The sequence below is a fragment of the Cololabis saira genome, chromosome 5, assembly GCF_033807715.1.
Source record: "Cololabis saira isolate AMF1-May2022 chromosome 5, fColSai1.1, whole genome shotgun sequence".
In the NCBI taxonomy this organism is placed as follows: domain Eukaryota; kingdom Metazoa; phylum Chordata; class Actinopteri; order Beloniformes; family Belonidae; genus Cololabis; species Cololabis saira.
In genome coordinates this window covers 1,829,416-1,845,659 of record NC_084591.1, presented here as the reverse complement: position 1 = coordinate 1,845,659, position 16,244 = coordinate 1,829,416, and the positions used below count along the sequence as shown (strand labels likewise).

General features: G+C 40.8%; 1 protein-coding gene across 8 annotated transcripts in view; it reads right to left on the bottom strand.

The window, feature by feature from the left end:
* LOC133443641 (AP-3 complex subunit beta-2) overlaps positions 1-16,244 on the bottom strand; it is a 93,889-nt gene that overhangs the window by 25,025 nt on the left and 52,620 nt on the right. For 6 of the 8 annotated variants that reach the window (XM_061720729.1, XM_061720730.1, XM_061720732.1 and 3 more), the window contains exons 16-17: positions 12,837-13,023; positions 1,888-2,018 (exon numbers count right to left, since the gene is read on the bottom strand). In XM_061720729.1, coding sequence (XP_061576713.1) covers positions 1,888-2,018; positions 12,837-13,023 — 318 coding nt within the window. The remainder of the gene's footprint in view (positions 1-1,887; positions 2,019-12,836; positions 13,024-16,244) is intronic. The other 2 variants (XM_061720731.1, XM_061720733.1) reach the window with 1 other exon arrangement.

Here is a 16,244-nt window from a genome sequence, read left to right as displayed (position 1 = left end):
CCACTACTGGGATCCACTACTGGGATCCACTACTGGGATCCACTACTGGGATCCACTACAGCAATCCACTACTGGGATCCACTACAGTAATCCACTACTGGGATCAATTACTGGGATCCACTACGGTGATCCACTACTGGAATCCACTACAGTGATCCACTACGGTGATCCACTACTGGGATCCATCCACCAGGGTTAGTGATCCACTGCTGGGATCCACTTCTGGGATCCATCCATCCATCCACCAGGGTTAGTGATCCACCAGCAGAGCCGGGAGCCACAGATACGTTTGATTGACATGTGGTGGTCGTGTTTCTGCTGTAAACGTGGGTTTTAAAGCGTTTTAAAGCTGCAGCCTCGTCCCTTCTGAAGTCTCGTTCTGCTCCGGCGGCTCGTCTGAAACCGTCGCCAACGGCGACATAAAACCTGCCTGAAAATCAAAGATTGGTCAAAGAAAGCCCAAAGCATCATGGGTAAAGTAAAGTCAGGGTGGAGTCACAACACTCCAGACGTGCTGCTGCACGGGACACGCTCGCTGACGATGACGCTCTGTTGGTCTGACGGAGGTTTCAGCTCCAGCATAAATGTGAGAGGACTCAGACAGTTGTGAGGGGGGGGGGGGTGGGGGGGGCGGGGGGGGGGAGGAGAGGGGTTGGGGGGGGCGGGGGGGGGGGGGGGATTGGGGTTGGGGGGGGGGCACCGCCTCCCAGAGCGACCGGAGCAGCTTCAACGTGTGCAAATGTTTGGACCCCCCCTTTACCTAGTTCCGTTTGTGCAGAAAAGTTAATGATTCAGAGTTAAAGATCCCCCCCCCCCCCACCAGATCCACCAGATCCACTTGATCAGGGGCCGGCAACCCAAAATGTTTTAGATCCATATTGGACCAAAAACACAAAAAACAAATATTTCTGGAGCCGCAAAAAATGAAAAGTCTTGTATCAGAATTAGAATGAAGAAAAACATGCACATGCATGTTTCTATATTAGTTATAACTGGGTCCTTGGCTGCTAATGTAGCTGCTAATGTCTTTCCACATGACTCTTTTTGATATGCAAATCTATGGAAGAGTATTAGGACCAGGCAGGATAAAAATAAAAATAATATTTTAGAGGAGGAACATTTTTTTTCATTATGCACGAAAAGTCGAATTGTCAAGATTAATGTTGAAGTACAATTTCGAGAAAAAAGTCGAAATGTCGAGAAAAAAGTCAAAATTCTTTGAAAAAGGTCAAAATGTTGAGAAAAAAGTTGAAATGTCGAGAAAAAAGTTGAAATGTCAAGATTAATGTTGAAGTACAATTTCGAGAAAAATGCCGAAATGTTGAGAAAAAAGGCGAAGTTTCGACTTTATTGTTGAAATTGTTTTTCAACATTGATCTCGACATTTCGACCTTTTTCTCAAAGTGCACAATAAAAATAAATCTTCTTCTCTCAAATATGTTTTCTCCTGCACGGCCCTGATTCTCTTCCGTACAAATCTTCGTTAACAGAAACGTTGAAATGTTTATTTATTCTACACATTTTTACAGCATTGGAAAACATTCAGAATGTTTGTGTCATGTTTATCCTCCTACAGAAACCACATTAAAACCTAAAATATATTTCCATCCCCATTGATTTCCATTTTCAAACATTTTTGAAAAAGCTCCACCAGGGCGGCGCTAAAGAGCCGCGGGTTGCCGAGCCCTGGGCTAGTGTTTCCACAAACCCGGAGGATTAAAGCAGCTCTGCTGCCCCCCCCCCTGGTCCTGCTCGGGGACGGCGGCCCCCCCGGCCCCCCCGGGCCCCCCTCCATGTGTAGGGCCCCCCCCCCCCCCATGTGTAGGGCCCCCCCAGAGCTCGGGGGGCCCCTGTGTCTCTGCATGTTACTGTTCCCACTGCACGCACAGAATCCTTCACCTCCACGTTGCGCACGGAGGGGTCGGGGGCGGCGTCGGGCCAGTCGGGCAGCTCCTGGTAGCCCCCCGCCTTGGCGTTGAGCAGGTGGGACAGGGAGCCCAGCTGGAAGTGGTCTCGATCTGGAACACAGAGCAGGACCGATATATATATATATGTATATACATATATATATATATATATATATATATATATATATATATATATATATATATATATATATATATATATATATATATATATATATATATACCGTACCACCGTACCACCTAATACTAGATTAAAGTACAACCGTACCACCTAACACTAGATTAAAGTACAACCGTACCACCTAATACTAGATTAAAGTACAACCGTACCACCTAATACTAGATTAAAGTACAACCGTACCACCTAATACTAGATTAAAGTACAACCGTACTACTTTACACTAGATTAAAGTACAACCGTACCACCTAATACTAGATTAAAGTACAACCGTACCACCTAATACTAGATTAAAGTACAACCGTACTACTTTACACTAGATTAAAGTACAACCGTACCACCTAACACTAGATTAAAGTACAACCGTACCACCTAACACTAGATTAAAGTACAACCGTACCACCTAACACTAGATTAAAGTACAACCGTACCACCTAATACTAGATTAAAGTACAACCGTACCACCTAACACTAGATTAAAGTACAACCGTACCACCCAACACTAGATTAAAGTACAACCGTACCACCCAACACTAGATTAAAGTACAACCGTACCACCTAACACTAGATTAAAGTACAACCGTACCACCTAACACTAGATTAAAGTACAACCGTACCACCTAATACTAGATTAAAGTACAACCGTACCACCTAACACTAGATTAAAGTACAACCGTACCACCTAATACTAGATTAAAGTACAACCGTACCACCTAATACTAGATTAAAGTACAACCGTACCACCTAATACTAGATTAAAGTACAACCGTACCACCTAATACTAGATTAAAGTACAACCGTACCACCTAATACTAGATTAAAGTACAACCGTACTACTTTACACTAGATTAAAGTACAACCGTACCACCTAACACTAGATTAAAGTAAACCGTACCACCTAACACTAGATTAAAGTACAACCGTACCACCTAACACTAGATTAAAGTAAACCGTACCACCTAACACTAGATTAAAGTACAACCGTACCACCTAATACTAGATTAAAGTACAACCGTACTACTTTACGCTAGATTAAAGTACAACCGTACCAACTAACACTAGATTAAAGTACAACTGTACCACCTAATACTAGATTAAAGTACAACCGTACCACCTAATACTAGATTAAAGTACAACCGTACCACCTAATACTAGATTAAAGTACAACCGTACCACCTAATACTAGATTAAAGTACAACCGTACCACCTAATACTAGATTAAAGTACAACCGTACCACCTAATACTAGATTAAAGTACAACCGTACCACCTAACTCTAGATTAAAGTACAACCGTACCACCTAATACTAGATTAAAGTACAACCGTACTAATTTACACTAGATTATAGTACAACCGTACCACCTAACACTAGATTAAAGTACAACCGTATCACCTAATACTAGATTAAAGTACAACCGTATCACCTAATACTAGATTAAAGTACAACCGTACCACCTAATACTAGATTTTGTAAAACCGTACCACCTAATACTAGATTAAAGTACAACCGTACTAATTTACACTAGATTAAAGTACAACCGTACCACCTAACACTAGATTAAAGTACAACCGTACCACCTAATACTAGATTAAAGTACAACCGTACCACCTAATACTAGATTAAAGTACAACCGTACCACCTAATACTAGATTAAAGTACAACCGTACTACTTTACACTAGATTAAAGTACAACCGTACCACCTAACACTAGATTAAAGTACAACCGTACCACCTAATACTAGATTAAAGTACAACCGTACCACCTAATACTAGATTAAAGTACCACCGTACCACCTAACTCTAGATTAAAGTACAACCGTACCACCTAATACTAGATTAAAGTACAACCGTACTAATTTACACTAGATTATAGTACAACCGTACCACCTAACACTAGATTAAAGTACAACCGTACCACCTAATACTAGATTAAAGTACAACCGTACCACCCAACACTAGATTAAAGTACAACCGTACCACCTAATACTAGATTAAAGTACAACCCTACCACCTAATACTAGATTAAAGTACAACCGTACCACCTAATACTAGATTAAAGTACAACCGTACCACCTAATACTAGATTAAAGTACAACCGTACCACCTAATACTAGATTAAAGTACAACCGTACCACCTAATACTAGATTAAAGTACAACCGTACTAATTTACACTAGATTAAAGTACAACCGTACCACCTAACACTAGATTAAAGTACAACCGTACCACCTAACACTAGATTAAAGTACAACCGTACCACCTAACACTAGATTAAAGTACAACCGTACCACCTAATACTAGATTAAAGTACAACCGTACTAATTTACACTAGATTAAAGTACAACCGTACCACCCAACACTAGATTAAAGTACAACCGTACTACCTAATACTAGATTAAAGTACAACCGTACCACCTAATACTAGATTAAAGTACAACCGTACCACCTAATACTAGATTTTGTAAAACCGTACCACCTAATACTAGATTAAAGTACAACCGTACCACCCAGCACTAGATTAAAGTACAACCGTACTAATTTACACTAGATTATAGTACAACCGTACCACCTAATACTAGATTAAAGTACAACCGTACCACCTAATACTAGATTAAAGTACAACCGTACCACCCAACACTAGATTAAAGTACAACCGTACCACCTAATACTAGATTAAAGTACAACCGTACCACCCAACACTAGATTAAAGTACAACCGTACCACCTAATACTAGATTAAAGTACAACGTACTACCTAATACTAGATTAAAGTACAACCGTACCACCCAACACTAGATTAAAGTACAACCGTACCACTTTATACTAGATTAAAGTACAACCGTACCACCTAATACTAGATTGAAGTACAACCGTACCACCTAATACTAGATTAAAGTACAACCGTACTAATTTACACTAGATTAAAGTACAACCGTACCACCTAACACTAGATTAAAGTACAACCGTACCACCTAACACTAGATTAAAGTACAACCGTACCACCCAACACTAGATTAAAGTACAACCGTACCACCTAATACTAGATTAAAGTACAACCGTACTACTTTACACTAGATTAAAGTACAACCGTACCACCTAACACTAGATTAAAGTACAACCGTACCACCTAACACTAGATTAAAGTACAACCGTACCACCTAATACTAGATTAAAGTACAACCGTACTACTTTACACTAGATTAAAGTACAACCGTACCACCTAACACTAGATTAAAGTACAACCGTACCACCTAACACTAGATCAAAGTACAACCGTACCACCTAATACTAGATTAAAGTACAATTGTACCACCTAATACTAGATTAAAGTACAACCGTACCACCCAACACTAGATTAAAGTACAACCGTACCACCTAACACTAGATTAAAGTACAACCGTACCACCCAACACTAGATTAAAGTACAACCGTACCACCTAACACTAGATTAAAGTACAACCGTACTAATTTACACTAGATTAAAGTACAACCGTACCACCTAACACTAGATTAAAGTACAACCGTACCACCTAACACTAGATTAAAGTACAACCGTACCACCTAACACTAGATTAAAGTACAACCGTACCACCTAATACTAGATTAAAGTACAACCGTACCACCTAACACTAGATTAAAGTACAACCGTACCACCTAACACTAGATTAAAGTACAACCGTACCACCTAACACTAGATTAAAGTACAACCGTACCACCTACCGCTTGACTAAAGTACAACCGTACCACCTAACACTAGATTAAAGTACAACCGTACCACCTAACACTAGATTAAAGTACAACCGTACCACCTAATACTAGATTAAAGTACAACCGTAAAACCTAATACTAGATTAAAGTACAACCGTAAAACCTAATACTAGATTAAAGTACAACCGTAAAACCTAATACTAGATTAAAGTACAACCGTACTACCTAATATATATATATATATATATATATATATATATATATATATATATATATATATATATATATATATATATATATATATATATATATATATATATATCTAGTGTTGGGTGGTACGGTTGTACTTTAATCTAGTGGTAGGTGGTACGGTTGTACTTTAATCTAGTGTTGAGTAGTAAAGTTGTACTTTAATTTAGTATTAGGTGGTACGGTTGTACTTTAATCTAGTGTTGGGTGGTACGGTTGTACTTTAATCTAGTGTTGGGTAGTACGGTTGTACTTTAATCTAGTGTTAGGTGGTACGGTTGTACTTTAATCTAGTGTTAAGTGGTACGGTTGTACTTTAATCTAGTGTTAAGTGGTACGGTTGTACTTTAATCTAGTGTTAGGTGGTACGGTTGTACTTTAATCTAGAGTTAGGTGGTACGGTTGTACTTTAATCTAGTATTAGGTGGTACGGTTGTACTTTAATCTATTGCTGGGTGGTACGGTTGTACTTTAATCTAGTATTAGGTGGTACGGTTGTACTTTAATCTAGTATTAGGTGGTACGGTTGTACTTTAATCTAGTGTTAGGTGGTACGGTTGTACTTTAATCTAGTATTAGGTGGTACGGTTGTACTTTAATCTAGTGTAAAGTAGTACGGTTGTACTTTAATCTAGTGTTAGGTGGTACGGTTGTACTTTAATCTAGTGTAAATTAGTACGGTTGTACTTTAATCTAGTATTAGGTGGTACGGTTGTACTATAATCTAGTGTAAATTAGTACGGTTGTACTTTAATCTAGTATTAGGTGGTACGGTTGTACTTTAATCTAGTATTAGGTGGTACGGTTGTACTTTAATCTAGTATTAGGTGGTATGGTTGTACTTTAATCTAGAGTTAGGTGGTACGGTTGTACTTTAATCTAGTATTAGGTGGTACGGTTGTACTTTAATCTAGTATTAGGTGGTACGGTTGTACTTTAATCTAGAGTTAGGTGGTACGGTTGTACTTTAATCTAGTGTTGGGTGGTACGGTTGTACTTTAATCTAGTGCTGGGTGGTACGGTTGTACTTTAATCTAGTGCTGGGTAGTACGGTTGTACTTTAATCTAGCGTTGGGTAGTACGGTTGTACTTTAATTTAGTGTAAAGTAGTGCGGTTGTACTTTAATCTAGTGTTAAGTGGTACGGTTGTACTTTAATCTAGTGTTGGGTAGTACGGTTGTACTTTAATTTAGTGTTGGGTGGTACGGTTGTACTATAATCTAGTATTAGGTGGTACGGTTGTACTTTAATCTAGTGTTAGGTGGTACGGTTGTACTTTAATCTAGTGTTGGGTGGTACGGTTGTACTTTAATCTAGCGTAAATTAGTACGGTTGTACTTTAATCTAGTGTAAATTAGTACGGTTGTACTTTAATCTAGCGTAAATTAGTACGGTTGTACTTTAATCTAGTGTTAAGTGGTACGGTTGTACTTTAATCTAGTGTTGGGTAGTACGGTTGTACTTTAATTTAGTGTTGGGTGGTACGGTTGTACTATAATCTAGTATTAGGTGGTACGGTTGTACTTTAATCTAGTATTAGGTGGTACGGTTGTACTTTAATCTAGTGTTGGTTGGTACGGTTGTACTTTAATCTAGTGTAAATTAGTACGGTTGTACTTTAATCTAGTGTAAAGTAGTACGGTTGTACTTTTTTTTTTTTTTAAATATTTTTATCACGGTTTTTTTCCCATTTTTACCACCCCGTGCTCCTACCTACTGACAGTCCTGGGCATTGCCATCCTCTACCAACCCCGGGAGGGCCCTGCACTGAGCTCAGGTCTCCTCCTTAACCTGAGGAGTGAGCAGGCCGCATCTTTTCACCAGACAGGGTGGGGATTCTCCGGCCGAACGTAGCGCGTGGAAGGATCACGTTATTCCGGCCGGATCCTCCCCACCCCATCTGGCGCCCCGGTTGGCCGGAGTATCTAGCGTAATCTAGCGTAAATTAGTACGGTTGTACTTTAATCTAGTGTAAATTAGTACGGTTGTACTTTAATCTAGCGTAAATTAGTACGGTTGTACTTTAATCTAGTGTTAAGTGGTACGGTTGTACTTTAATCTAGTATTAGGTGGTACGGTTGTACTTTAATCTAGTGTTGGGTGGTACGGTTGTACTTTAATCTAGTGTTAGGTGGTACGGTTGTACTTTAATCTAGTGTTGAGTAGTAAAGTTGTACTTTAATCTAGTATTAAAGTTATCATCAATGTCGGAGCTAATGACTCCCGTCTTCGCCAGTCGGAAGTAACCAGAATGAATATTGTCTCGGTGTGTAACTTCGCCAAAACCATGTCAGACTCCGTAGGTTTTTCTGGCCCCCTCCCCAATCTGACCAGCGATGACATGTTTAGTCGCATGCTCTCGCTCCGCCGCTGGTTGTCTCAGTGGTGTTCAGAAAACGACGTGGACTTTATTGACAACTGGGAGACATTCTGGGGAAAGCCCGGTCTGATTAGAAGGGACGGCATTCATCCCACCCGGGATGGTGCAGCTCTTATGTCTAGAAATCTGGCCAATGTTATTAGACACTCCCCCTGACAATGCAGGGTCCAGGCCAGGATGCAGAGCTGTAGTTTAACAGGGCTGGAGGCGAGGCTTAGTCAGTTAGAGGTCCGGTTTGGCCAACTAGACCATAGTCCGATAGAATCCTCTGCGGACCGGCCCGTAGCAGCTGAGCGTAACCGCTCCCCTGCAGCTCCCCGGCAGCCGGCCAGGCAGGGCAGCTGGGTGACGGTTCGGAGGAAGGGTAGTCTTAAAGGGCTCAGCGACACATCTGTTGCTTCTCAAGGACCAACGCCTGCCAACAAAACTGTAGGATTGCATTATGTAATTAGCGACTCTAAAACTGTAGGATTACATGATATTGGCGACTCTGGCCAGGTGCCTAGCAAAATAGAAGTGGTTGCAGTTCCCCGCCCTCCAAAAGTTCACCAGGTGCAGCGTTATAGAGGCGTTAACCAAGATAACCTTGTAAAAATTAAAACCAATGCACATTTGGTACCAATTACAGACCGAAAAATTAGATGCGGACTACTAAATATACGATCATTAAGCTCTAAGTCTCTGTTAGTAAATGATATAATTACAGAGAGCAGGAGTGATATTTTCTGCTTAACAGAAACATGGTTACAGGAGGAAGAGTATGTTAGTTTGAATGAATCAACTCCGCCCGGCTACTTTAATCATCACATTCCTAGAAGCACGGGCCGAGGCGGAGGAGTCGCAGCAATTTATAACTCCGGTCTCCAAACAAAAATTGAACCCAAGTGCAACTATAATACATTTGAAAGCCTCATGCTTGGTCTGAAATTTCCGAGCCGGAAATCAGAGAAGCCAGTTGTGTTAGTGGTAGTGTACCGGCCCCCTGCTGGTGCGTATCTGGAGTTTTTGTCTGAATTTTCAGATTTCCTTTCTGGATTATTGATCAGCACAGATAAATTCATCATAGTGGGTGATTTTAACATTCATATGGATGTTGAAAGCGATAATCTTAAATTAGCCTTCGATTCTCTTCTAGAATCAATGGGTATCTCACAAAAAGTGGATAAACCGACGCACTGTTTTAATCATACTCTCGATCTCGTTCTCACCTACGGTGTTGAAACTGATGGTCTGTTGGTGTCACCTGTAAACTCCCTTTTATCCGACCATTACTTAATAACGTTTGAATTTAATTTTGTTGATGTTGAAGTGCAAAATAGGAGGTATTATTTTAGCAGATGTTTGTCTGATGAAGTTATTGTTAAATTTAGGGAGGCCATTGCTTATCTTACGACAGTGCGAAATAGTGATGTAGTCGAGGCCAGTGACCTGGGTTCTACCTCTGCAGATGTTGATTTCCTTGCTAGTAACACTGCTGATTTGTTGCATTCAGCTTTAGATGAAGTTGCTCCTTTGAAAAGGAGGGTTTCTAGCCACAGGAGCTTAACTCCCTGGTACAATTCAGATATCCGCATGTTGAAACAAAACGTGCGTAAAATGGAAAGGAAGTGGTACTCTTGTAGGTCTGTAGACTCTCATCGTGAATGGAAAGATATTCTAATAGTATATAAAAAAGCCATTCGCAAAGCCAGAACAGCTTATTATTCAACGCTGATAGAGGATAACAAAAGTAACCCACGTTTTCTGTTCAGCACTGTAGCCAGGCTGACAAAGAGTCACAACTCTGTTGAGCCGTGCATTCCTGCAGCTCTCAGTAGTGAGGACTTTATGGGCTTCTTCAACAGTAAAATCGCGAGAATTAGAGAAGAAATCAACCAGCCGGTTGTAGGTGTTTCTTCAGCTTTAGCGACTTCCCTAGGCTCTGACTTGTCTCTAGACTGTTTTGATCCTATAGACCTCCCTGAGCTGACTTCACTCGTTAATAGAGCTAAGTCAACCACATGTATGTTAGACCCCATCCCGACTCGACTATTCAAACATATTTTTTCTCTTATTGGTACGACAATACTGGACCAAATTAACCTATCCCTAAGTTTAGGATATGTACCACAGGTTTTCAAAGTCGCAGTAATTAAACCTTTACTTAAAAAACCTTCTCTTGACCCAGACACCTTAGCTAATTATAGACCAATTTCCAACCTTCCATTTGTGTCTAAAATTCTGGAAAAGGCAGTTTCAAGCCAGTTATGTGACTATTTGTATAGAAATGATCTGTTTGAAGTCTTTCAGTCAGGGTTCAGAATGCATCATAGCACAGAGACAGCACTTGTTCGAGTCACGAATGACCTCCTTATGGCCTCAGATAAGGGATTAGTGTCCATACTGGTTCTACTGGACCTCAGTGCTGCTTTTGACACTATAGATCATGGCATTTTACTGCACAGGTTAGAGCATGTTGTTGGGATTAAAGGGACAGCTCTATGTTGGTTTAAATCATATCTATCTGACAGGTTCCAGTTTGTTCATGTACATGAGGTTTCTTCAGAACAGTCAAGGGTCTGTTATGGTGTTCCGCAGGGTTCAGTGCTAGGGCCAATCTTGTTCAGTTTATACATGCAGCCGTTGGGAAGTATAATCCAGAATCACGGCATACACTTTCATTGTTATGCTGATGATACGCAGCTCTATTTGTCTATGAAGCCGGATGAAACAGAACCGTTAGTTAAACTTCAGGCATGTCTTAGGGACATCAAGGACTGGATGTCCAGAAATTTCCTGCTTCTAAATTCAGATAAAACAGAGGTTATCATTCTTGGTCCAGAGCATCTTAGGAAGGGATTAGATGGTGTTGCGATGGCTTCCAGTGCAACTGTGAGAAATCTTGGTGTTATTTTCGATCAGGATTTGTCGTTTAAACCATATGTCAATCAGGTTTGTAAAATAGCCTTTTTCCATCTCCGTAATATTGCAAAGATTAGGAAAATCCTCTCACAGAGTGATGCAGAAAAACTAGTTCATGCGTTTGTATCTTCTAGACTAGATTACTGTAATGTGTTGTTAGCGGGATGTCCAAGTAATTTGCTGAATAGGCTCCAGCTGATCCAAAATGCAGCAGCACGAGTACTGACAGGAATTAGCAGGAGAGACCACGTCTCTCCAGTGTTAGCGTCGCTCCATTGGTTACCCGTAAAATTCAGAATCCAATTTAAAATTTTATTACTTGCGTATAAAGCCCAAAACGGCTTAGCTCCGCATTATTTGCAAGACCTGATAGTGCCTTATGTTCCTGTCAGAGCTCTCCGTTCTCAGAGTGCAGGTTTACTCGTAGTTCCTAGAGTATCTAAATGTAGATTTGGAGGGCGGGCGTTCTGCTATCAGGCACCATTACTTTGGAACCAACTTCCAATCTGGGTTAAGGAGGCTGACTCCACCTCCACCTTTAAAACTAAACTTAAAACCTTTCTGTTTAGTAAAGCCTATAGTTAGTGTTTAGTAAACCTCTAGCTGGTGTTGGTAAATCTCTAGGTAGTGTAAACTTTAGTGAGTCAGAGTCGCTCCTGTAGTTTCTTGTGCTGGCCCCCCCTTCTCCTCCCTTTTCTCTCTTTTGTCCATGTTGCAGCATCCTTTGCCGGACACCGGAACCTGCAGGTGGTCGTGGGTGGCTTGTAGCTTGCATTACGGAGCACAAGTCTTTCCCTGACCCTGCACCCCAACCTGGGACTTGCTGATTGGGCCGGAGCTTCGGGAGCTGTGTGCTGGCCTGCGGTCCCCACCCCTGGTCATCCCGTTGCTGCCCCCCCCTTCTCCTCCCTTTTCTCTCTTTTGTCCTGCAGGTGGCCGTGGGTGGCTTGTAGCTTGCATTACGGAGCACAAGTCTTTTCCTGACCCTGCACCCCAACCTGGGACTTGCTGATTGGGCCGGAGCTTCGGGAGCTGTGTGCTGGCCTGCGGTCCCCACCCCCGGTCATCCCGTTGCTGCTTCCACCTGCCTGCTGTGCTGTTGCCGTCCCTGACCCACCAGTCTGGCCCTCGGCAGGAGGGTCCCCCCTGATGATCCTGGTCCTGCTCAAGGTTTCTTCCCTCCTAAAGGGGAGTTTTTCCTTGCCACTGTTTGGCTTAAGGTTTTTCTCCCACTAGGGGAGTTTTTTACCTGCCATTGTTTATGTAATATCTGCTCGGGGGTCATGTTCTGGGTATGGGTCTCTGTAAAGCGTCTAGAGACAACTCTGTTGTATTAGACGCTATATAAATAAAATTGAATTGAATTGAATTATTAGGTGGTACGGTTGTAAAACCAGAAACACCTCTGATACAGTGAGTTAGCAACAGTAACTAAGGGGCGGGGCTTGTGGATACGTCTGTTAGCATCAGAGCTAGGTGCTAGCTGCCGCCTGTACCTTTGAAGGGCGACTCCAGCACCGGCGCCGGCTTCAGCGCCAGGAACAGCTTCTTGGCGTACTTGCTGAGGGCGCCGCTCTTCTCCGTGGGGACGATGAGCTGGCGGATGAAGCGGGCGCGGTCCCGGATGTCGTAGTTCTGGTCGTACTTGGCCAAGTTCAGCACGTACTGCGTCAGCAGCTTGGTCTGCAGGAGGAACAGACACCAGCGATGCGTCCAAATCACATACTAAACACTGTATACTCAAACAGCATACTTACGTTCACCACACTTTGTCTCATTGTTTCTGGACAGACATGCACAATTGGATTTCTCTTAAAATTAAGGTAACACTTTACAATAAGGGTCCCTTAATTAACGTTAGTTAATGCATTATTAAGCATTAATTAACAGTTTAATAATAGTTAAATAACCATTATTATGTATTACTTAACATTAATTAGCATATTAGTTAATGCATTAATAAACAGTTAGTTAATGCATTATTAAGCATTAATTAACAGTGTAATAATAGTTAAATAACCATTATTATGTATTACTTAACATTAATTAGCATATTAGTTAATGCATTAATAAACAGTTAATTAATGCCTACTGCTCAGAGTTAATTAATACATTAGTAAGCATTAATAAACGTTACATGATGTAATTATTTATCCTTATGTATGCATTACTTAGTATTAAGTAATACATTAGTTAATACATAAGTAAAACGTTAATAATGTCCCTAGTAATCATTTACTAATGGTGTTTATTTGGAGTGAATATGCATTAAGTAACAGCTACCTAATACATCTACTAATCATTCGCTAATGGTGTACATGTTTACTGGATGGGCATTATTAAACAACTATTTAGAGTCTTAAGTAATCATTTCCTAATGGTGCTGTGTATGTTATCAGGTATCTTACCTGACCTTATGAACGGTAACCTGACATAAACCTTAATAAATGTATAGGAGTGGCTCATAACCATTACTTAACCATTAGTAAAGGCTTGCTGGACCCTTATTGTAAAGTGTAACACATTTATCCCTTAGGTAACACATTATTAATGCTTAACTGCCTCATAAGCATTACTTAACCATAATTAACCATTAGTAAAGGCTTGCTGGACCCTTATTGTAAAGTGTAACACATGTATCCCTTAGGTAACACATTATTAATGCTTAACTGCCTCATAAGCATTACTTGACCATAGTTAACCATTAGTAAATTAAGCAATCACATATAAAGAAGTTTACACTTTTTATTCAAAACAAAATAAAACAGATAACGGATAACATTTGTTATATGTATACATCATATATATATATATATATATATATATATATATATATATATATATATATATATATATATATATATATATATATATATATATATATATATATATATATAGGAATTATTATATTATTTAATTATAATATATATAATATATAATAATATAATAATATTTAATATTATTATATTATATATATACAGGAATTATGCCATTCCTTCGAAAGTTAATTCAGCCCGAACCGTAACGTGCCCCCAAGTGTGTTATACATCAAAATGTGCGTCTCCATCCTGCGACAACACGCATTACTTTTCTCTTTCAAAAGCGTTACCGTGGCGGCGCTAGACGTCAAAAAGCGCGCCCACCCTTCATCTGGTTGGTTCAGACAGAAAAAACTTTGTGCCTCAAGCCCCATAATACGGTTTGACGTACATGAACGAAAATCGGTACACACCTGTATCATGTCGCAACTTAAAGAAAAGTCTCTTGGCGCCATGGCCGAAACCGAACAGGAAGTCGGCCATTTTGAACATTCTGAATTAATCGTGTAATTTTGGAGCAATATATGCCATTCCTTCGAGAATCAATTCAGCCCGAACCGTATCGTGAACCCAGATGTGTTATACATCAAAATGTGCGTCTCCATCCTGCGACTACACGCATTACTTTTCTCTTTCAAAAGTGTTACCGTGGCGACGCTAGACGCCAACAAGCGCACCCCCCCTTCATCTGATTGGTCCATATTTGATAGTTCCCCAAAAGGCACCAAATTTGGCATGCAAGCCAGGTCTGGTGATAAATTTGATATTTCATGGTCTGCATTAATGGCCGTGGCAAAATGGCTCAACAGCGCCCCCCGGAAAACTTTGTGCCTCAAGCCCCACAATACGGTTTGACGTACAGGCACGAAAATCGGTACACACCTGTATCATGGCACAACTTAAAGAAAAGTCTCTTGGCGTCATGCCCGAAACCGAACAGGAAGTCGGCCATTTTGAATTAGTCGTGTCATTTTGGCGAAATTTATGCCATTCCTTCGAAAGTTAATTCAGCCCGAACCGTAACGTGCACCCAGGTGTGTTATACATCAAAATGTGCGTCTACATCCTGCGACTATGCGCATTACCTTTCTCTTTCAAAAGTGTTACCGTGGCGACGCTAGACGCCAAAAGGCGCGCCCCCCCTTCATGTGATTGGTCCATATTTGATAGTTCTCCAAAAGTCACCAAATTTTGCATGCAAGCCAGACTTGGCGATAAATTTGATATTTCATGGTTTGCATTAATGGGCGTGGCCTAACGGCTCAACAGCGCCCCCTAGAATACTTTTCTCTGCCATAACCTTTGAATGGTTTGACATAGGAAGTCGTGGGTGGTGTCATGGGACTCTGTAATGAGTCCTTAAGCTTCGTTAGCCTTAATTAGCCCCGCCCCTTCTTCTGATTGGTTGTCCCGATTTTCTGCTATAACTTTGGAATGGTTTGACATAGAGAGTCGTGGGTGGTGTCATCAGATTCTTTATGGAGCCCTTGACCTTCATTGGCCTGAATTAGCCCCGCCCCTTCTTCTGATTGGTTGTCCCTTTTTTCTGCTATAACTTTTGAATGGTTTGACATAGGAAGTCGTGGGTGGTGTCATTTCTGATATGCTTAGGGGGGCGGTGGCCGTGAGTGCGAGGGCCCGTTCATCGCTGCTTGCAGCTTTAATTATTATTGTTATTGTTATTATTATTATTATTCGCCAGCTTGATTTCATGATGGACAACATTGCTGCATCCTCAAGAACCCTTTCAAGAATGGCAAAGCAACGGGAGGTCTGCGTGACAGCGATGGAGAGGCTGCATCATAGAGAAGGACAGAGAATTGGGGGAAGGAGCATTTCGTGGTGATAGATGAGTCACTTCAGACATAAAAGAAAGGTAACTTTTTATATTAACTGCTACAAATTGTTAGGCTGCTAATTGTGACTTAGTCTTGTGATGCCCAACGTTCAGGTCGAGACTGGACAAGACTTGAATGTCTGGGGAAGTTAGTGCAGGATTTTGTAATAGTGCTACCGCTGGTTGCAACCAGCTTCCTTGAAAAGGTAAAATAGGTAAAATAGGCAGGTTAAATAAGAGTTTTCTTT